Source organism: Artemia sp. Qi Xiang Cuo, chromosome 15 (assembly GCF_049724085.1).
Source record: "Artemia sp. Qi Xiang Cuo chromosome 15, ASM4972408v1, whole genome shotgun sequence".
NCBI lineage: Eukaryota > Metazoa > Arthropoda > Branchiopoda > Anostraca > Artemiidae > Artemia > Artemia sp. Qi Xiang Cuo.
Window position 1 is genome coordinate 8,857,814 of NC_142808.1, and position 25,033 is coordinate 8,882,846.

General features: G+C 31.6%; 1 protein-coding gene across 1 annotated transcript in view; it reads left to right on the forward strand.

Annotated features, from left to right (window-relative positions):
- Positions 1 to 25,033, forward strand: part of cac (calcium voltage-gated channel subunit cacophony) — a 534,146-nt gene that overhangs the window by 457,846 nt on the left and 51,267 nt on the right. Inside the window, exon 37 of the mRNA XM_089100885.1 lies at positions 5,898 to 5,921. Coding sequence (XP_088957011.1) covers positions 5,898 to 5,921 — 24 coding nt within the window. The remainder of the gene's footprint in view (positions 1 to 5,897; positions 5,922 to 25,033) is intronic.

Below are 25,033 nucleotides of genomic sequence, written 5' to 3' on the forward strand. Positions count from 1 at the left end.
TTTCCCTGAATTCATTGAAAAAAAAAAAAAAGTTTTGTTTACTATAAATCATTACTTTTTACTAGTTTTTACTAGATTTCGGGAAATTTACTAGATCCTCTAAATTTACTAGATTTTTTTTTACTAGATCTAGTAAAATCCTACTGACGATGGTAACCCTGGTTCAGTCTTATAAGTTATCCCTACTCTTTGGAGTGGTCAAATACGCTAAAATAGTTCCTATTTCTTTCACTCCATCAAAAGGTAAATGAAAATTTAAAAATGTATATTAGATATCAAAAATTTTTAGCTGTTATTACCTTTTATAAAACATTTATATAATAAATTTATATTATAATATATATATATATATATATATATATATATATATATATATATATATATATTATTATTATTCTCTTTTATAAAATATATTATATAATATATTTATATTATAACATATAAATATATTATAAAATATATAAATATATTATCATTCCTTTTTATAAAATATATTAAAATAAATTAATATATTATAAATATATTAATACATAAATTATTATATTATAAATATAATAATGTATAAATAATAAATATATAAAATATGTTTTTTAGCTTATTATATTAAATCTGTTCAAACTTAAGTAATCTCCCTCTCATGAGTCATGCTTTAAGGTTTAGTGCTATGTATCACTTCGCTATTTAGTGGAATAGTTTTGTACGAAAATTTATGGTTAATTGTGCAATGTTTATAATTGTGCAATTGCACAATTGTGCAATGTCGATGTGCAATATGGAATTATGTATGTTTAAGCCTTTTCTTATTTAGAGGTATAGTTTGTAGAGGGAAATGTTTGTTTAATTGTGTAGTGTGCAATTGCGCAATTGTGCAATATTATTGTTGAATGTATAATTGTGTTTTTTTAGCATTTTGTGTAGCTAAGATTTCAAACGTAATTGTGAGTACAATTACAAACGTAATTGTGGGTATAATATCAAATATCCAAGATGGATCTTTTCACATAATTTCCAATATAAAACTTTAAATAACGAAAATACTTCTTAGACTTTTGTTTCTCTTGCTGCTTACGTATAGACTGAAAATAACACACAATGTCATTCAACTATGAAAACAGTTGAAAAATTTCACTTTATCAATTGTACAAAAATTACAAGATGTCTACGAATAAACATATAAATATGAAATTTAAATATTTAATATAAAACTGAAATCATATAAAGACAAAATTAAATAGTTCCCATAAAATATTGTAGATTTTATACTACAATATGCATTCCTTATATAATATAACATTATATCTAAATTGCATGCAAAAACTATAAAGAATTTCAATATTGCATTTTCTCTTCGAAAAATCCCTCGTAAAACGCAGCAATTCGATTTTAATAATCTTTCTATGCACGAAGAATAAAAAATGAACAAAGTTCAGCCAGGTGCATCATGTGCAGCCAGGTGCAGCCAGGTTATATGTATCATAGACATAACTTTAAGTTCAAAGAGTCTTGTACCTGATAATATTTAGTTCTTTGAATTTGGAGTTGGGACAGGAGGGGTAGGGGTACACTTAAATGGACTAATAAATAAAATAAACGGATTAAAAAAATAAATACATATATAAATGGATTAATATTGTTGTGCTTGGTCTGTAGAAGTGGCTGAAAACTATTCAAAACTCCTATGTCAATAGCCTAAAGAACTGTAACTATCCTAGGTAAAAATGTGTGTCTGACCTTAGCTAACGTGAAACATAAATTGGTAGAAATTCGTTTTCTTAGAATAATTATATTAAATTATATTTTATTCTTCTTTTACACTAGCCAAAGTTTCGGTCGGTTCTTTGTCCCTCGGTCCCTCGTTTCGGTCGGTCCTCTCCAAACACAATCTAACTCCCCTTATACCCTACCTCATAATACTTCTTGAAAGATCTGGATCGATCCCTCAACAATGAATCAAAACTGGGTATCCTTGCTTTTGGGGCCGGGCCCCTGTTGTTTTGATCTGATAAATATCCCTTTTCTTATACATAGATTTGCCTACAAAATAATTTATTTATAAATTAATCTCCGGTATAGGCTAGCCAGTTGTCAAGGCAACAATTTCGCAAGAGAAATTCAGTTGACTTCGTATTAATTTTCCATGTGAATCATCACACGGGCTAGCTAAATCATGGGCCATTGATTCTTCATTTATGGACACTACTATTTCAATTTTGAGGTTTGATGTATTATATTTGCCCTCGTTCATACGAGGCCACGCTCGAGGCAACCTTTCTTTTTATGTGTACACATATTTTGTAGTTATTTCATGTTCATAGTTGATAATAGATAGAGTGTTGGAGTGGAGATTGGAAATAAAAGTGGTTTATTTTCTACGATCGTATTAGATTATTTTTCCTTGAGCCCTGGTGAGGTTAGGAAAAAGGGCATTGAGAATTATTGTCATTGTAGCATTGACCGGAGAAACCGTCCCCCTCCAGGGTTATAATTATTAGTGGTGACAAATGTCTTGGCACCTCGGGCCAAAGTGTGCTGCCCCTACTCTCCCCACAGGTAGTGCATTCGTCATACTCCTACTGGTAGTAATATCAGTGCGGAAGAGTTATTAGAACCCTTGAGACCCCTCGATAAGGCTACTGTACTCTAGTGGCACCGCTAGACATTATACTGGTAGCTCTAGACAACTAATACTGGTACCAGGTACCAGTGGTCTCATGCTTAAATGTATACTCTATTGTGAGCATTCTGGAGATTTGTTGATACTGATTATAAAAGTACTGCGGAGAAATAAGCACTTAAAAAAAACACCTAATAGGAACCTTTCGAAAAAAAAACGGAAAGCCAGCAACCTCGTTCCAGCACTTTAGGATCTTGATTATGACATTGCTGTAATTTGGTTCTGAGCAGTGGCACCAACTGCCAAATATACAGGTGGGGCGGGGGGAAAAATATTTTTCTTTTCTTTTTCTTAATAAAGACACAACAAGATAATTTTCAAATTATAGGATAGGATCTCTTTCAATTTTTTTGCTAATTTTTTTTTAATCCAGGGAGCAGTTTCAACCCCCAATCCTTCCGATTGAAATTACTTTTTCAAAAGGCAGAGCCTCTGGGAATCTTTTTCTGCAATTGTCCTCTAATAGAGTAACCATGGATATTTCCTAGAAAAATTATTTAACCATTCTTTGAACCTTACATATTTGGAACCGGGGGGGGAGGTAGTAAGTCCACGAAATTTTTTCTCCTCCTTTTTTTATCTATATTATTGGCTAATAATTTCCAAGCAAAACAATTCTTACAAGTACTGATCCCATCGAGTTCACTATCATGCTATCTACCTTAATTTATTAATTTTACCGAGTACCAAAATTTGCAACCAGATTTCCCATTTTATATAGCTTTAATTTTCTTGGGTACCGGATTTATCAAGCTTATGTCCCAACTTTAGATCCATAAAAGCCTGACCCGTGTACCGAAACCGGGTACCAAATTTAGTTTTACCGAAGAGGAGGAAAGGGCGCTTTAATTTCCCAAATGCCACCAGTGCATGAGGCACACCGTCACCAATGCCACCACTGCCTGTACTTACCGTACTAGGGTACGGTAACGCAGCCCACGGTCTCTGGACTATTCTGCCTCTAGTATTCGTAGTCTATTTAGCTGCCAGGGTCAGGCCTGAAGCCACTAGTTTAAATTCTATCGTACCAACGCTGGTAATCAGCATAAGTAACGCGTCCCACGGTTCAGCGGTCAACACTGACGCGCCATGGGTTCTACGAGTTATTCTCACACTGAAATTCGAGCTGTGTCTCGCCACAGCTATCAGCTTCGCTACCGTTGTAGGTACAACAAGTTTACTGCCTGTGGGGAGGAGGATTAAGTGCCACACTATTTGGTTCAAGGTGCCACGGCCTTTGAGACCAATATTTTACATATAAATATATCTTTTAAGTGGACGACTCCTCCAGTGGATATTACAATGATGGTAAATTCCTAATACTCTCTTCTTAACCCTGCGAGGGCTTAGGGAAAATAATCAATACAATCTTAGAAAATAACTCACTTTTATTACCAATATGGGGTCCAATATTAACTCGCTGAACTCAAAACGGGAACGTAGCTAAACAACGTATATACGGAAAAAAGTGTGTTTACTTGTTTTGCCATCACATGATGCCGTGGGCCAATAAAGTCAATGGGGCCCCAAAATAGAATACGCTTCACCCATGACAAAAAATTAACAAAGAGAGAAAAAACTCAATGAAACAACGACAAACGAGACTGCGGCCAGTAGAGAGAAAAGGTGAAAAACTAAAATAACACGGATATTTCGCCTGTATCCAAACTAGGCGTCTTCAGCACAAGAGAAGCAAAGATAAACCAAACTAAACTAAAAACAAATAAAACTACCACCAATAAAATACAATTTTCGCATCTGATCCACGTAGGGAAAAAAAGCTATTAGTTACTTCGATGAGAACACCAAAGCAACTGATGTTCTCATCGGAGTAACTCTAACAGCTTCTTTTCCCTACGTGGATCAGTTGCAACAATTGTATTTTATTGGTGGTGGTTTTATTTGTTTTTAGTTTAGTTTGAACGAAATACCCGCGTTGTTTTAGTTTTTCATCTTTTCTCTCTACTGGCCGCAGTCTCGTTCGTCGTTTTTTCATGGTTTTTTCTCTCTTTCTTAATTTTTTGTCATAGCTGGCCAGTTCAGCTTAAGATGTTTCATGCTTTACCCATAAATTATATTTTAATCTTAATATTAAGCTAGCCCGTGAAATGAGTAAAATAACCTTCAATACAACCCAATTTATTCCCTATTACGAAATATTTACGTTGAAAACAGGCTAGGCTCTACGAGAGTCTACAGTAACTTTACGAGAGTAACTCTGTGTATAATAGGAAAAAAGATATTTATTTGACAATAAGAGGCATGACTCCAGGCTCAGATTTAGAGGGCAAGACCCCAAGTGGCACGCCCGGGGAGCGGCAAAACAAGCTTAAATTGTAATATTATTGGACAAAAATTGTAATATTTATAATATTGAGGGTACGGCAGGGGGCGACAAAGTCTTCATTTCTCCCTTCCTGAAAAAAAATTAACTTCGCTTCTGTACGGCCCTAACAAAAACGGGCTGTTGTCAATGATTCTCTTATTTCTCCAACTCGTGAAGGGGAAGGCGTCCTTTCTGTGTCTTGTTTCTTACTCTCTCACTGCTCAGAAACTGTCCATATAATAACTCAGTAAATAAAATTGTTCCCTTTTATTGTCACAATATGTGTTTCACTAAAAAAAAATTATAAATGTATAAATGTTAAAGTTTGTCCAAGACATTCATTAGTGGAACCTGTTTCAGAATTAATATGGCCGGGTTTGTTTCTCATACATACAGTATATACATACATCTACATCTCAGTACATACATCGGGTATGTTTTTATGCATCTCATACAAACATATCTCCTTTTAGTGAAGATATCCTCCCGTCTTCAGTAAGAAATTTTTTATTTAAGAATTGATTATCTAACACTTTTGCAGATACAGTTTTGCATTTTGATTATCTATCACTTTTGCAAATCACTTTTGCAAATAATTTTTCAAATATCACTTTTCGAAATTTGCAGAATCCTTAAGACATGAGGAGTCTTTTTTAGATTCGTCGGGTGCGTAAACTTTTGATAAGATTCAATTTTTGCCATAAAAGAAATGTTTATTAACTTAGCCAATTTTTTATCAATATTTGTTCATTTGGGAGTTATTTTAGTCAATTTATAACATTTGATGTACAATAGCTTTTAGACAAGCTTTTTTTTAGTACATTGAGTCGTTTAGTTCATTGTGTTGTTTAGTGCATTGTATATGTAAAACACATGAGACGCTGTTTTCAATTTCAGGCAAAAAGTGGATTCATGGATCCGGTAGAGATTTTTCTTTTAGTTTTTTTTTATAGCTCTTGTTAGTTTTTTATTTACCTTTTGATGCTTTTTCTTGGTAAAATATGGTTCTAATTATTGTGTCGTATTTTAGTCTGTCAAATGAACTTTTGTGACTTGTAGTTTGTCTTTGAGCAGAATTTACTTGTTTTAACTGACCGAACTTTCAAAAATAAGTCTGCTTTTAGGCGTGGAGATGTTAAAGTTAATTATCCGGGGTATTTTCACACGGATGGACTTGTGTAGAGGATCTTTCTGTGGGGCGGGGGATTTATCCCTGGAGTTGGAGCCAGATTTCCTGGCATTAAAAAATATATCGAAAATTAAATAAAAAGACAAGTTTTTTTCCAACTGAAAGTAAGGACCAACTTTAAAAATTAAAACCAACAGAACTTTTACTTATTTAAGGGGGGTCAGCCCCACTTCAACATCTCGCTCTCTAAGCTAAAATTTGTATTTTGTCCCAACTCTTTAAGAACGACCCTTGAAACACAAGGGTCGTTTATTTAGAACAATAAGAAGTTGTTTTTAAAGTAACAAAAGCTTTATCTTAAAGAGCGAGACGTTGATGAGGGGGCAGCCCCCTTACATATGCAATGATTTATGTTCATTTTAAGTTTTTAAGTTGTTCATTACTTTCAGTTGCAAAATATTTTTTTTATTTAATAATCGTTTAAAATCCTCATAAGAACTACCTAAAAGTTAAAGATGTGGAATTGAAATACAAATTCTCTGGTCAAGCAGGGAACGCTTTCTAGGAAAAATTCATTGATTTGCTTTCAAAATCTGTTCATTGATCATTCAGCAATTCCATTTCGTTTCTACTGATCTATGTTGACTTTTCTACAGCGTAATATAAACTTACTCGCAATAAACTACTATATAGGCTTGCTTCAACTTGGTATTGCATACGTTAGGGACAAAATTTGCTACGCAACGTTAAGGGGATTCGATACCATAAAGAATCAGTCTATCTGGTCCATTGTAAGTTTTTAAGCTTGTGTGGCCAAACTAATTAGAACTGATTTGGCGGTCTTACTATAACTTGTAGAGCTTCGATAAGGAATCCAAATTAACATCAGAAATCTAAAAGCCGACATTTACTTTCCCTGAAATCCTAGAAAAACCTTTTAAGATCCAGTGTTGGACCCAGGGGGCTAGGGGGCGCGTGCCCCCCTAACGTAGTCTAAAGTAGTGTACTTTATCTACCGTATAAAGGGGTAACTTTGAACGTTAGGGGTAACTTTGAACAAAATCAGTAACAAACATTAAGCGCTCTCTATCGCACGACCGTGGAATTGCTCGTTCGAACTTATTCCTAGATTTTTACTAGATGGCGTCTGAATCACTTGGTAGTTCTTGAAATCAGCATCGGACAGAATTTTATCTTGTTAATTGCAAGAGAATTTGAGCTGTTCAAAAATTGTGAACAAGTGTTAAAAGTAAGGTACCCTTTTTTACTTAGATAAACTAAACTATGACTTTCATTTTGACATTTTTCTATAGCTGTGGAGCCAAATGGTTAGGTTTTCTGGTGAAATCTCTTCCTAATTCCATAGGTTCAATATAGCGGAAGTTTTTGTTAAATAAACTTACTCCAAACGCAAGTTTATACGGATCAACCTATCTTGCGCCCTTCCCCTAAAAAAATCCTGGATCCGCCCCTGGTAAGTTCTCTTGTTTTGTGCTGGAGATGACCATATTTAGTTTTAGAGAAACTTACATCATTAGAAAGTGTAAGTTCTGTTTTTTGACCAAAGGGAGCCAAATTTTGCTTTTAAAATTCAGGAATGGGTTGTCCCTAAAAATGTTCTAGTACACCTTCTAGAAAAATGCCTAAAATCACCTCGATAAGATAAGATTTATTCTTCATTAAATACACATACAAAGATACATGTTATCATTCCCCCAAAGGCTCAATGGCCTGTAAAGAAAGGGTAAGACTCAGAGATGAAAAAGAAAACTTAAAATGATCACTTACTCACAGACAGAAGAGCAAAAGGAGAAGAAAAGAAAATATAGATAAAATGAAAAATATAGAAAAATATAGAACAAATAAACTAAATTAATTAAGTAGAGAAGGGGAAGAAGAAGGGGAAGACAAATGGGGGAACAGACAGAAGAGCAAAAGGAGAAGAAAAGAAAATATAGATATAATGATAACTATAGAAAAAAATATAACTTCGACAAAGCCAAATAAATTTTAACAATTTTTTTTAAACGAACCGAATGAGTGGCATCCTTGAGCTGATTCAGCCAACATATTCCAAACAATATGACACGTCATTAGAGGATTAAAATCTGACCTTATGCAAGGAGTAAATGGAACTTGAACATGATTTGTCATATTGCGAAGATTATAATCATTTTGATCTGAGGTAAAAGATATCGGAACACTTAGGGGCCGGGGGAGGTCACCCTGAAGTTGAGAAAAAGTAAAACATGCACATGAAAGAATGTTTACTGACTTAAGTTCATGTAATGGGATAACAAATGAACGATTAGTTTCCTGAATGAGATTTCTAGATTTATTGTAAACATTAGAAAGTGGTTTGAAAACCTTAGAAACCGTAGAAGTGAAAACCTTAGAAGTGGAAAGTTGTCGAAAGAAATGTCAGTTGATCAATTTGGCAGCTTTTCAAATTTTATGTGGTGCAACCCAATTTGTTTGAAAACTTTGCCTACAAAATTCTATTGTCTTTCAATCAAATTTCACAATCATATCACGAATTCTGAATGTGTTTTCAACGATAGGTAGTCCCTAAGAAGAACTCGCTAATGAACCCTTTGTCTTTGAGATAGACTGCCGACGTTGAGGGTTAGAAAATGATGTCTGAGTATCGAATCCTCTTAAATATCGTGACGTCAAACCATAAGTTATGCACGTGGAAAAGTTTCTGCGGCGTAGTATGAAAACACCATTACAGTTATTTGTTAATGAGTTGTTTAAGCCAGTTATTTTAAATAAATCAGATTTAGAATTCTATTTCTACAAAATAAAGCAAAACTATATAAGAGAGCAATTGACATTCCAGTTTGATATCTAAAAACTAGCTTAACTCATTTATTTTTAGCAAAATAAATTCATAAGTATTTTTTATAGTAAGCTGTTTTTATCCTGAAACTCTAAAACAGTCTTAAATGCTCTCTACTAGATCTTTGTAAATGTCCCTTAGCTAGCTTCTACCTGAAGCTGAAGTTTTGTGATGTTTAAAATAATGTTGTATTAAAAGCGAAACAAGTGTGACTTATAAAACACCAAAAGATTGAGATTATTTTAGGGATATCAATTCATGAACATATGGACTGATGACTTTTTTTCGATTTTACTTTAACAAAAATACAAAAAAGGATGCTTATCAATTCCTATAGAAAAAAGGGGGGATTTCTTCCTTTTTTTTCTCAATGTAGTACTAAAAGGGGCATTTTAAAAAATCTAAGAATTCAATAGGACTCCAGCCCCGCTTCCCCAACGATGCCCCTGGCTGATTGTGTTATCTGGCAATATTCAAATCCTAATCAAAGAAAACAAACAAATATTGTTGAAAATCACATGTTGCTAGATGAAATACTATACTTAGCAAACACAATTGAAAATACAGTGCTCATTTTCTTAACGCAATATCTTATTGTTTTGCTCATTTTGTTATTCCTATTCAAGGTTTTTGCCAACCAGTTAGTTTTACTTTCGAAACTGAAGTCATAGCCTTATTGTATTGTTTAATTACTGTAAACAAATTTATATATTAACCCCCCTCCCCATCCAAGGCTAAGAATCCCTTGAAGAAGACAAATGTTCCTAGTACTAGTTGAAAATAAGGTTTTATTGTTGTTTTTTTCTTATTCTCTATAAAATTTAAGATTTTGGCGTGCCATTTTGTCGAAGAAAAATTGTAACAGGGTAAATTCTGCTCACCATCTTTGTAATTATTGTTTTAGACCGTATTTTATTGAGTGTTCAGGTTGTGTGCTTTTAGATGTTTCTAGAACACATAAGAATAGTCACTAGCTGTTAAAACTCTAGTTGGGTGACTGTTGCATGTCTCCGGTAAGATACTACAGACATAATCTTACAGCTGTCATGATGGCGCATAATGGCATCAAATCTGTTTTTTTTTTCAAAAAACGCTTAATTTGAATGCGTTCAGTTCCCTCGTAGTAGAATCTTCTAACGAGCCTCAAACAGAAATCAGTGTCTTTCATAAGGTCAAAAAGGTAAAATGCTCAATAACGTTCAAAACAACTTTCGACTTTTTCGCAAGTGTGTATGACAGACTAAAGGTATATAATATAGACGTCCAACTGAACAATCATTTGACAACCGATAATTTGGTGCTTATCTGTCTTCGTTATCTTCCGAAAAAGTTACCGACATGCTGACTGTTAGAAGCAAGTTTATTAATAAAATTTGATCGTTACAAAAGAAATGAAAGATAATTAAGTATATTATTTGAAATTTTGATTACTGGTCAGTTTTAATCCAATGACCGTTTAGTAGATACTGCTTAATAAACATAAAATAGTCATTTGAATAAATATATCACTAATAACATAGATACACTGTCTTCCAACATAAGCCTCCGGGATCACAAACATCTTCAAGACACTTAGAATACCCGATTTCATGTGGGCAAACTGCAAGCCTGCAAAATTGTTCTTATAGTTCAGTATTGTTGTTTGAAAGATATGATATTTATTAGACAAAACTGATATAATATATAAATAGTATTGGAAATATTTTGGGAGGAGTAAAATTTCATTTCTGCCGCCAGATATTGTGTCTTCTATGAAAAAACTTTTCATTTGGGTGAACTTCCCACTAGCAAAGATGGTTTTAAAGTAAATAAAAGCCTTCTGATTGAAAGGCATACTATTTACTAATACTACTAATCAGGGTTGCCACCCGATGAAAAAAAGTCACTAGATTTCAGTAATTTTCTTCAATAATCTAGTGATTCTTATGCTGATTTAGTGATTTTTTATTTAGGCAGCATAAAAAATCACTAGAAATTGTGATAAATCACTATGGGTATCAACCCTGCTTCTTATAGAATATAAAATTGGTAGAATTGGTACCTGACAGCAGTCAAATTCTACTTTAGCTGACGGATTTTACGTCATCTACTGAAAAACGAAGTAAGATAAAACTTCTAATAATAAATCTAACCAATGAGGGGTGTACGTTTATTAAGGAACGTCATTCTGTCAAGCACAGTAATATAGGCTAGTCAAATGTGATGGGTTTGCTTACAGAATATAAATGCCGAATGTAGGTTTATTCTATGAGGGGTATGCTTTTTCTTAGGAATATGCTTCCGTCAAGCACAGTAATAAGCGAACTATGCATAGTGAAGCCAACTATAAGCATAGTTATAAGTTCGTTATAAGCATAGCGAAGTATGAGTGGTTCAGCTCCCGAATCTAAATCTGACCAATAAGGGGCATATTTTTTTGAGGGATACGGTCCCGTCAAGTACAGAAATATAGTATATGCCATCCAAGCGTAAGCGGTTCAGCTGCCGAACATAAATATGACGAATGAAGATACATATTTTTTTGGTGAGTAGGCCCATAGCTCCTTTGAGTACAATAGTGAAGAATAATAATATAAGTTTTGATGGTTGTTTTATCACATAAAAGTCAATTCGAAACTTTATTATTCACTGGGCAATTTACCTGTTTAGACTCTCAAGTGCGGGGGAGTTAGAATCACAAACGCTCTAGGAATTTTCTTTGTTCGCTATTACGACTACTTTCTTGGTTGTTGAGAGTTTGAGACAAATGATCTAGAATTGTAGACAGTTTCAAGATATCCTTATTAAAAAGAATTCCTTCTGCATTTTGCTTTTGTAGCCTGAGGTGTCAAGATAATGCCCATAAAAACTGTGTGGGAGGCGTGCCAACTATCCCATTGACTGCTATTTCCGAAATTAAAATTCTCACAAGGACTGCTATTATATGCTCTAATCTGAGTGTATACCTGAAAAATAATGTTATTAGTTAATTTTATTAAGATAAGTTAAGTTTATTAATAAAAAAAGAACTTAACAAAAATAGTTTATTAAAAAAAAGAACTTAACAAAATACATATATATATATATATATATATATATATATATATATATATATATATATATATATATATATATATATATATATATATATATGTATTAATAAATGTAGAGTAATTACTTGGCAAAAAAAAAAAAAAAATATATATATATATATATATATATATATATATATATATATATAATATATATATATATATATATATATATATATATATATATATATATATATATATATATATATATATATTCATATTTCCTTGCTGATTTGCTACTGGAAGTACCGTAACGACCAAAAATGAAAGAAAAAACTATCCAAATAATCCACTATACTCCTTCACATACCTCAACATCGAAAGAAGAAAAAGAAAAAATGACAAACAATCGCTTAGAAATTACAAATAGGATACATTTTTTCCTTGACTTTATTTCTTAATTTTTCAAACCATTTTATATCATTAATTATCATATTATTAATAGCATTGCCAAAGAAAGACTTCAACTCCCTTTCCCTGAAAGCTCAAAATTTAATATGTTTTTTGAAACTTTTATTTTGGTTTTCATTATAACAGGTTAACCTAACTAGAGAATAGGATTGTGTTTATGAAACTTTCTAAATCCAAGATGTTGCTGTAGGCACTGGGTAGTTTTTGTTTTTACATGTTTTAATCTGAATGCCATTATGGTCCATATGTAGCTTTTAGAGCTAAGCCCTCTAGAAAACAGACATTCTAGTACCTGCGTTATTAAGGTATGTGTTGACAATACACTTTAATCTTTATGCTTTAGCTTTATCTAGAGCTTTGCTTTGCTTTATTTGTGCATGAAGTTGGATTTGCACTGTTTGTTTGTAGTGTTTATTGTATTCTCCCGACTTGAGACTCATTTTAATATATTACAAAACTATAAATTTGGAAATATTCATCTTAAGATAAAATAAGTGGATTTCACCGTAGAAGCATTTAATATACTTTTTTACCTTTCAAGCTTTAGACCTACGTACTCAGTTATCTTTTTTCCTTTTTTTTAACCTAAATCCGCTTCTCTCAGTGACGACAACTTTAACAAAAAGCTACTTTAAACCTTAGATGTCAAAAAAAGTGTAAAAAAGTGTAAAAAAAAGTGTAAAATAGCAGCTGATCTGGACATGCTTCAAACCATCATATGTTACCAAAATAAAATAATACAATCCAAAAAAAGAAATTGCCCTTGCCGTTATATATGACTTCTTCCCACCGCAGAAAGCTCTCTTCACGGTTGCCTCTTTTGCCATTTCAAACCTTTTCCAAATTGTCTACAACTGCTCCCTCATGTTTCCCAAAGAAAAATCCTTTCATTCTAAGAAAGGAGAATAATGAAAAATAAGAATCATTTAAGAAAAACTGATCATCGTTATTTAAACAAAATAACAGAACAAAAAACTGTTTTTATCATCATAACCTTCTTTTACACAAATAATATTGGATAGTAAAGGCCTACATAATAATCATACAAAAAATACAAAATATTCAAGAACGTTATTGTGATAATTCATTCTAAGTTTATTTCGTCTGCCCAGTTCTTGATCTATAATTCTTTCCAGTTCTATTTTTTTTTTTTTACTTTACGTTTATCTTTTAATTTATTTCTATATAACCATATTGAAAGCTTAAATCCTTTGCTTGGTGAAATTTAAAACAAGCCAGAACTGAATATTATTTTATACGATGCAGGTCTCGAAGCATATTTGATAAGGAAATTTATGAAGAGGCTCTCAAAACAAGTATATTAAAGTGAATGCTTGCCTTGTATTTTTAATTAATTATGTAATGCTGAACACGAGTATTTTTTACGCCAATTGAAAAGTTCTGTCATCAGGTTTTTATGTTACTGCATTCAAGGTTCACGATAACCTATATTTGACAGTGGCAAACACTTAAAGTTCCTTTATGAGTGACTTTCAGCGTTATTAAAAAAAAAAAGAAAAAAAAACAAGCAAAGAAAATACTACTAATTGAATGCTTTACCTACTTCATTTCGAGGAATCCTCTGTTTCAAAATAATAATTGAAAATACGATGTAGTTTACAAAATGAATTTCTGTGTGTGCTTTAAGATCAGACTGTATATCAGGTTCTAAATATTAAAAAACTCTGACGAGAAATCCGATAAAAATAAATTTATAGAAGGTTTTATGCCAATAAACATATAGTATATTCTATGTTTAAAAAAGTCACTTTTCTTAAAAGTACTCTCCTTTCTAACAAGACTTGAATTTCCCTTTAACAGCCGGGTTTATATAGTTTATACATAGTATAGTATAGTATAGTATAGTATACATATACAGCCGGGTTTATATAGTATAGTATACATATAGTGCATACTACGTTTAAGAAAAATCACTTTCCTTAAAAGAGCTCTCCTTTCTAACAAGACTTGAATTTCCCTTTAACAGCCGGGTTTATATAGTTTATACATAGTATAGTATAGTATACATATACAGCCGGGTTTATATAGTATAGTATACATATAGTGCATATTACGTTTAAGAAAAATCACTTTCCTTAAAAGAGTTCTCCTTTCAAACAAGATTTGAATTTCCCTTTAACAGCCGGGTTTATATTTTTGGTATAGTATGTATAGTATAGTATATAATACATATACAGCCGGGTTTATATAATATAGTATACATATTGTACATACTACGTTTAAAAAAATAACTTTTCTTCAACTGCTCTCCTTTCTAACAAAACTTGAATTTCCCTTTAACAGCCGGGTTTATATAGTTTATACATAGTATAGTATAGTATACATATACAGCCGGTTTTATATAGTATAGTATACATATAGTGCATACTACGTTTAAGAGAAATCACTTTCCTTAAAAGAGCTCTCCTTTCTAACAAGACTTGAATTTCTCTTTAACAGCCGGGTTTATCTAGTTTATACATAGTATAGTATAGTATGCATACACAGCCGGGTTTATATAGTATCGTATACATATAGTACCTACTACGTTTAAGAAAAATCACTTTCCTTAAAAGAGCTCTCCTTTCAAACAAGACTTGAATTTCCCTTTAACAGCCGGGTTTATATAGTTTATACATAGTATAGTATAGTATACATATACAGCCGGGTTTATATAGTATAGTGTATATATAGTATCGTTATCGTATACATATAGTACATACTACGTTTAAGAAAAATCACTTTCCTTAAAAGAGCTCTCCTTTCTAACAAGACTTGAATTTCCCTTTAACAGCCGGGTTTATATAGTCTATACATAGTATAGTATAGTATACATATACAGCCGGGTTTATATAGTATAGTATACATATAGTGCATACTACGTTTAAGAAAAATCACTTTCCTTAAAAGAGCTCTCCTTTGTAACAAGACTTGAATTTCCCTTTAACAGCCGGGTTTATATAGTTTATACATAGTATAGTATAGTATACATATACAGCCGGGTTTATATAGTATAGTATACATATAGTGCATATTACGTTTAAGAAAAATCACTTTCCTTAAAAGAGTTCTCCTTTCAAACAAGATTTGAATTTCCCTTTAACAGCCGGGTTTATATTTTTGGTATAGTATGTATAGTATAGTATAGAATACATATACAGCCGGGTTTATATAATATAGTATACATATTGTACATACTACGTTTAAAAAAATAACTTTTCTTCAACTGCTCTCCTTTCTAACAAAACTTGAATTTCCCTTTAACAGCCGGGTTTATATAGTTTATACATAGTATAGTATAGAATACATATACAGCCGGGTTTATATAATATAGTATACATATTGTACATACTACGTTTAAAAAAATAACTTTTCTTCAACTGCTCTCCTTTCTAACAAAACTTGAATTTCCCTTTAACAGCCGGGTTTATATAGTTTATACATAGTATAGTATAGTATACATATACAGCCGGGTTTATATAGTATAGTATACATATAGTGCATACTACGTTTAAGAGAAATCACTTTCCTTAAAAGAGCTCTCCTTTCTAACAAGACTTGAATTTCCCTTTAACAGCCGGGTTTATATAGTTTATACATAGTATAGTATAGTATGCATAAACAGCCGGGTTTATATAGTATCGTATACATATAGTACCTACTACGTTTAAGAAAAATCACTTTCCTTAAAAGAGCTCTCCTTTCAAACAAGACTTGAATTTCCCTTTAACAGCCGGGTTTATATAGTTTATACATAGTATAGTATAGTATACATATACAGCCGGGTTTATATAGTATAGTGTATATATTGTATCGTATACATATAGTACATACTACGTTTAAGAAAAATCACTTTCCTTAAAAGAGCTCTCCTTTCTAACAAGACTTGAATTTCCCTTTAACAGCCGGGTTTATATAGTTTATACATAGTATAGTATAGTATACATATACAGCCGGGTTTATATAGTATAGTATACATATAGTGCATACTACGTTTAAGAAAAATCACTTTCCTTAAAAGAGCTCTCCTTTCTAACAGGACTTGAGTTTCCCTTTAACATCCGGGTTTATATAGTTTATACTTAGTATAGTATAGTATACATATACAGCCGGGTTTATATAGTATAGTATACATATAGTGCATATTACGTTTAAGAAAAATCACTTTCCTTAAAAGAGTTCTCCTTTCAAACAAGATTTGAATTTCCCTTTAACAGCCGGGTTTATATTTTTGGTATAGTATGTATAGTATAGTATAGAATACATATACAGCCGGGTTTATATAATATAGTATACATATTGTACATACTACGTTTAAAAAATCACTTTTCTTCAACTGCTCTCCTTTCTAACAAGACTTGAATTTCCCTTTAACAGCCGGGTTTATATAGTTTATACATAGTATAGTATAGTATACATATACAGCCGGGTTTATATAGTATAGTATACATATAGTGCATACTACGTTTAATAAAAATCACTTTCCTTAAAAGAGCTCTCCTTTCTAACAAGACTTGAATTTCCCTTTAACAGCCGGGTTTATCTAGTTTATACATAGTATAGTATAGTATACATACACAGCCGGGTTTATATAGTATCGTATACATATAGTACCTACTACGTTTAAGAAAAATCACTTTCCTTAAAAGAGCTCTCCTTTCAAACAAGACTTGAATTTCCCTTTAACAGCCGGGTTTATATAGTTTATACATAGTATAGTATAGTATACATATACAGCCGGGTTTATATAGTATAGTGGACATATAGTATCGTATACATATAGTACATACTACGTTTAAGAAAAATCACTTTCCTTAAAAGAGCTCTCCTTTCAAACAAGACTAGAATTTCCCTTTAACAGCCGGGTTTATATTTTTGGTATAGTATGTATAGTATAGTATAGAATACATATACAGCCGGGTTTATATAATATAGTATACATATTGTACATACTACGTTTAAAAAAATAAATTTTCTTCAACTGCTCTCCTTTCTAACAAAACTTGAATTTCCCTTTAACAGCCGGGCTTATATTTTTAGTATAGCCGGGTTTATATAGTCTATACATAGTATAGTATAGTATACATATACAGCCGGGTTTATATAGTATAGTATACATATAGTGCATACTACGTTTAAGAAAAATCACTTTCCTTAAAAGAGCTCTCCTTTGTAACAAGACTTGAATTTCCCTTTAACAGCCGGGTTTATATAGTTTATACATAGTATAGTATAGTATACATATACAGCAGGGTTTATATAGTATAGTATACATATAGTGCATATTACGTTTAAGAAAAATCACTTTCCTTAAAAGAGTTCTCCTTTCAAACAAGATTTGAATTTCCCTTTAACAGCCGGGTTTATATTTTTGGTATAGTATGTATAGAATAGTATAGAATACATATACAGCCGGGTTTATATAATATAGTATACATATTGTACATACTACGTTTAAAAAAATCACTTTTCTTCAACTGCTATCCTTTCTAACAAGACTTGAATTTCCCTTTAGCAGCCGGGTTTATATAGTTTATACATAGTATAGTATAGTATACATATACAGCCGGGTTTATATAGTATCGTATACATATAGTACATACTACGTTTAAGAAAAATCACTTTCCTTAAAAGAGCTCTCCTTTCTAACAGGACTTGAATTTCCCTTTAACAGCCGGGTTTATATAGTTTATACATAGTATAGTATAGTATACATATGCAGCCGGGTCTATATAGTATAGTATACATATAGTGCATACTACATTTAAGAAAAATCACTTTCCTTAAAAGAGCTTTCCTTTCTAACAAGACTTGAATTTCCCTTTAACAGCCGGGTTTATATAGTTTATACATAGTATAGTATAGTATACATATACAGCCGGGTTTATATAGTATCGTATACATATAGTACATACTACGTTTAAGAAAAATCACTTTCCTTAAAAGAGCTCTCCTTTCAAACAGGACTTGAATTTCCCTTTAACAGCCGGGTTTATATAGTTTATACATAGTATAGTATAGTATACATATACAGCCGGTTTTGTATAGTATAATATACATATAGTATCGTATACATATAGTACATACTACGTTTAAGAAAAATGACTTTCCTTAAAAGAGCTCTCCTTTCAAACAAGACTAGAATTTCCCTTTAACAGCCGGGTTTATATTTTTGGTATAGTATGTATAGTATAGTATAGAATACATATACAGCCGGGTTTATATAATATAGTATACATATTGTACATACTAAGTTTACAAAAATCACTTTTCTTCAACTGCTCTCCTTTCTAACAAGACTTGAATTTCCCTTTAACAGCCGGGCTTATATTTTTGGTATAGTATGTATACTATAGTATAGAATACGTATACAGCCGGGTTTATATAATATAGTATACATATTGTACATACTAAGTTTAAGAAATCCATTTTTCTTCAAAAAAAAGGTTTTCATTCTGGTGAATTTCAGGCTGGCAAAATAGTTTGCAGTAAATAAAAGCCTCCTGTTTGAAAAAGTGCACAATATTGATAGAATTAAGCATTGCGATTTTTCTGACTGATTTCAATTCCGCTTTTGTAGCTGGATTTCACGTCACTTAATAAATTTTGGGAATTTCCAGCTGGTAAAATAGTTTGCACTTAGTAAAATCTTTCTCTGTGAAGATTTATACATATATAATGCATATATAATTTGATATATATACATATATAATATATAATATATAATACATATATAATATACAATATATAATACATATATAATACATTATACATATATAATGGATATAATTTTTTACAGAAACTTTAATATGTGTACTATTGAATATGTGTATTTTCCCGAGATTCCAAAGTTCAGGTTTACAATTTCAAGATCTTTGTAGAAATCCCAAGAAAACCCTTATCATACAGGTCTTCAATATTTTGCATTGTAGAAGCAACTAGCCTCTAAACAAAGGTTTATTAACCAATAACAAATTTTTCCATTCATTAAAATGAAACTACTCTCAAATTGACTGGATGTCAACGAGTTTGCATTTGACTCTTTTCTTTGTGAAGCATACGCGCAAGCAGTGAACCTTGAATAAGCAGTTATCATAGATTTAAAATTAACTATAAACAAACCTGACGTCTAGATTTGAGAAACTTCTACTGCTATTGTATTCCAAGTTTTTCGTCTGGAATTTTGATAACATCAGTAAAATAAGTCATAGATTCATCTGTGTAAAAACTTCTAGTCACTTCCTTGAACTTTCACCTTAATGATTATATAGAAACAAATAAATAAACCGTGTACTCTATGTCGTTATCTGAGACAGTTTATGAACCCTAACTGTTGCTTAAGAACTATTGTAGGCCTTTTTTTATTCTTACCAGACTCCTTTATTTGTCTAATCTTTAGATGTTCTCATAGTTATATATATAACTATGTCCTCGAAGTGTCTTGATCCTCAAAAATGAGTGGAGTACGAACCTCACAAAATCTGTCATATGTGATATAGATGGAGCATATTTTCAAAAAAATTATTCAGTTTATATTGTTTAACAGTTAAAAGGATTGTTGTTTTTGAAAAAGTCACTTAACTGTTTTCTAATTTTTTAAGTTCAGAAAGTGTTCCAATCAAAATATTTACTCTGAAGAAAAAATAATTTTCTTTGCGGTATACCAATGAGGCTTAACCTTGGAGATTGAGTTTCGTCTTCTATAGAGGTTTGAAGTTTTATTTTCTTTGTTTAACTTGAATTAAAGAAATATTAAGCGCATAGAGTTCAGTTTAAGCTGTAATAAATAATCCTAATTTAACAGATTTTTTTTTTCTTTTTGCTTTTTTAGCAGACCAAGAAAGTTTACTCTATTCTGTCACTGTCGTAAGATAACAATCAGCTACACCATTCAAATCATAAAAATCATTTTGGGTTAACAGTTCTTGAAATCTAATCACTTGTGCCGAAGTATTCGTAAATTGTCGCATATGCTATATAGTATCGTGTCTGCCATAAATCGGATTTTGGACTAATGTGATTTGAATAAACCAAAAACCAGAGTTTAAAGTCATTTTGACATTTTTAAATTTTAAGACTCTTCTCAGAATCCTAAGTCAAAATTTTGAAAAGTCTGAAAATTTCAAGATGATCTTAGACTGGGTTATTAGCTTATTCAAAGTACGAAAATCCCAAATCTGAGTCTTAGCAGATAAGACAGCGTACTAGATTGGTGACAAAATATGCTTTAATATTTATTTTAAGTTTGAAAATTAATGAAAGCCTTAGAAACAAGACGTTTTACCTATAAATTTGTTTTTATTTTCCTCTTCTTAAAACAAATCACTCAAACATATTTTAATATGAAAAACATGACTAAAATGATTTGTTTTTTATTTTTATCATATGTACAATGTTTATTTTTTTATGATTTACCTTTTTTACATACTTAACGCTTATTTCCTAGTTAGAAACACTCCAATTTTATCTAATGATTCCTGAAACATGGTAAAGTAATTCATATCTCTTAACAACCAAACTTTTAATTGATATATTTGTTTCTTTTTAACTCCTCTTAAAATAAATCGACCAAAAAAGAATCTAGGAAGGAAGACAAAGCTGTTTCTTTTTTGTTATAGGGCACTGTATTATAATCTTTTATGATGTTACATGTGTTTTATAATTCACCCTATTTATGTAGTTAGAAATACCTTAACCTTATCCAACCATTCCAGAAGTGTGGTAATCTTACCCTATTCTCTTAAAAACCAGCTCTTTAATTTAAATTTTTGTCTTTAATTCCTTTTTCGTATATTAATCGGCCAAAAAGAATTTCAAACATGGAGAGCGTGACAAACAGCTTTTTTTCGCATGCCTAATGCTGTAACCTTTTATATATGGCCTTTGATACTTAGTTCACGCTTCATTTAGTAGTGCCAATTGGGAGGAGGGTTAACATTTGCCCTCCCCCTAGATCTCCCTTGACTCTTAATAATGTAATTTATTGTATTTTTATTTGAAAAACAAACTCACCAAAAAACTTTTAAAAAAATTAAAATTTCCCCAACCCTAGATTATGAAAATATATCCCCCCCCCTCTTTACATTTGAGTGAAATGCCGATACTATTTTGGGCCAGAATGAGCAATATCTCAAGCCTAACTAACCATATCCAGTTAGCGTTTTGTGTTCCAGGTTTCTCAAAACTATAATATTGAATGACTCATAATAATATAATTTATGATATTTTTTTAAACAAGTTAGCCAAAAAACTTTAAAAAAAATTAAAATTGCCTTAACCCTAGAATTTGAAAATATCCCCCCCCCCTTTACATTTCATTTAAATGCCGATACTATTTTGAGCCTTAAAGAGCAATATCTCAAGCCTATCTAACCATATCAAGTTAGGGTTTTGTGTTCCAGGTTTCTCAAAATTATAATATTGAATGACAATTATTATACTATTATTATAACAGTTATTATTATTACACTAGTGTACTATTATTATAATAGTATGAATAAGAGAATTACTGAATGAGACTCGACCGAACACCACAGTCATTGAAATTGTTTTCAAATGAATCAAAATTAAATTTGGGTACTTACTAAAATCTGATCTTCGGTACGCGGATTAGTATTCCCTAGGATTTAAAGAAGTGCACAGTAGCAGAATTGTAATTTCGGGACACAGAGACATTTAGAGTCGGGATTGTGTCTTGCTGATTCTGGTGCCCAAGATAGTCCAGCTAATAAAATAATTGGTGCTGTAGCATCTCCAAGTCTATTGCCTGGGAGTTTCCTGTGTTCATTGAAATTTTTATCAATTAAATAATTCTTTTATCAGTTAAATAATTTTTCAGCTCTAATAATTTCTTATATTTGGTTCCGGGGAAAATTTCTCCTTTATTCGGTTAGAACAGCTATGGGTGCATCACAACATCATCATTTTTTTAATTTGAATACATCATATTTATACGTTGGGAGGGAGGGGAGGGTTGAAGGCATCATGTCGAATATTTGTTCTCAGTTATATCTCTTGTGTATTACTGAGTAGATTTTGTAAGCATAACACTTTTAAAATTACTGAATTCGGTGCTCTCGAGAATTAATTAAGTAATTTAGAAATTGATATGGTCATCTTCTGTTCTTCCCCATATATAACCCCGCTTACCAGCGTTGTCAACGCGTTAAAATTGTAAAACGTCAATTTCCCAGTAAATTATGGCTTTACTTGCTCCCTTCTGACTCGGATACCTGTTCGAGCTTTAGTTTATTGAAAAAATGTCTCTTGTTACGACACATTTTTCAGCCTACTGTTAAGATGGAAAAAACTAATCTCTTGCAGCACAATTTTAGTTGGGAGACTGGTGCAGTTTATTTCAAACTGTTGGCAACACTGCCACGTACCTTTATCTCGTGTTGGTACCCTTTTGTGCACGGAGATATAAGAGAAGATAACCACTTCATCTTCGACATACTTTATTGATTTTCCTGAGGATCGAAATTAGGAATTAGCATCCAAATTTTCAATAGAATTTAGTCGTGCCAATTTTTTGGGTGAATTCACTAATCCCATCTAATCTTGCAACAACCGCAATAACCAGATTTACCGACATATTTAGTCGATGTACAAAACAAGATTAGTAACTTCATTAAAATTATTTTATAATACATCGATATTTTATAATATCACTCATATTTCTAATACCCCACGATATCCTTAATATCCCCTCTATCTGACATAACATCCCTTTCTGTATCCATGCTCTATTTTCGAAAAGTTTTGTATATAACACATTATTATATAAATCAAGGTATTTAACCTTATATGTTTGATTATTCCAAATAAAAATTTCACTATAGAAGTTAAAAGCACTTGGGAAAGCTTTGAAAATAAATAATTCAAAGCACTTGATGAACATTTGATGTACAAGAGAACTCTAATACGTGTCGTGTCACTTATGGGGGAAAATTACAATACGCATCAGCCGAAAAATGCTTAGAACTCTTGACGTCTTCTTTTTTTACAACGAGTAATTGCAGTTTAAAAAAATGCAGTTAAAATGATATATAACATAATACGATTCTCATGATGGAATTGTTGATCAATGCTTAAGTAGGCTTAAAGTTGTAACCTGACGTAAGTCAGAATGGTTTCAGCCCTTTGGAAACCCAGGATTCAGTTAGATTTTTACTTCTTTAATTTGAATTCAAAGTTATGTTGTACAACTGTTATTAAGAAAAATCAATATCAAACAATCGGTACCCCCGATGCTAGATACCTTTATTTTTTGGGTATCATATTTGGAAAATCAATACCCCGCCTTTAGATCAAAAGAGAACTGACCTGGATCCCAAAGTCTCAATTGTAGGTTTACCCTGCCAAAGAAAACTAAATATGCTAAAAATCAATAAGCTTCTTTCATCAATATATGTTGGAGCTATTAAGTGTTGCGCATACATGACATTATGCATAAATCTACTTTGAATAAATTCTGTTCAATTTCGTCATAATCAAGCGTCAATTACCATATTTAATTTCAATTTCTAATTCAATTTCATCATAATCAGACGTCAGTAACCACATTCAATTTCAATTTCCGCTTCAATTTCATCATAATCAAACTTCAATTACCATATTCAATTTCGATAAAATAAAAGTTCAAAATAGGGATAAAATCCTTTTTAACAGACAGTGTATAGAAATTCACAAAAATACCAGATATTTCGGTCACATATACAGTGACCGTCAAACATATTCTGTAATTCTCTAATTCATTTCAAAGCAAAGGCAGAAGCTAGCCTCTTTGACCTTCTTGGATTCGGTTCATTAGCGTTCAATGATATAACAAATAGACTGAGTTCAACTACATTGGGTGAATTGAAGTTTACTCTGTCAGATTTTAATAAATTATCATAAATAGAGTTCAGCCCAAATTCACATGTATCCCGATTTAAAGCATTATTCTTGAATAAGATTTTATTTATTTCAAGAGTTTCACGAAAATTTCGATTTAAACCCCGATCCCTAGAAATCAAAGAAACATTCTCGAAAAAATAAAATGGTCTGAAAATTGTAAATATGTTCTGAAAGGGCTGAAGTAAAATCTTAATGCTTAGAATTTTGCTTTAAAGCCAAAGAAATAGAATGTTTATTCTATAATAATCTTATTTCAAACTCTGACTAGTATACCCCACATATGAGCTTCCGCAAGTACAGGGGATCTGATAAATCCCACATTGTTGTCCCAATGAAGTTAGATCCTTCCCAGAATTTAGAAAACTACCCAAAGTATTATTAGTCTTTAAAGCTACCCTTAAACCATTACTCTATAAAATTCTTTTAAGTTTTTCACTTAGCCCGCGTACATATGGTAAGGAACAAAAAAACACCCTTCTCCCGAGTTGTCTCCAAGACTTCCTTAGAAATCTCTAGAAACATTTTTCTTCTTTTTGAAAAAGTCTGGTTAATTAACCACTCTGGATACATGTTGCTTATTAGTATTTTTCTTAGAAAAGACAACTCCTCCTGAAAACATTTTGGAGAGCAAACACTAAAGATTCGGTCAGTTAAAGAAATGATCAAGCCGATTTTTACTTGG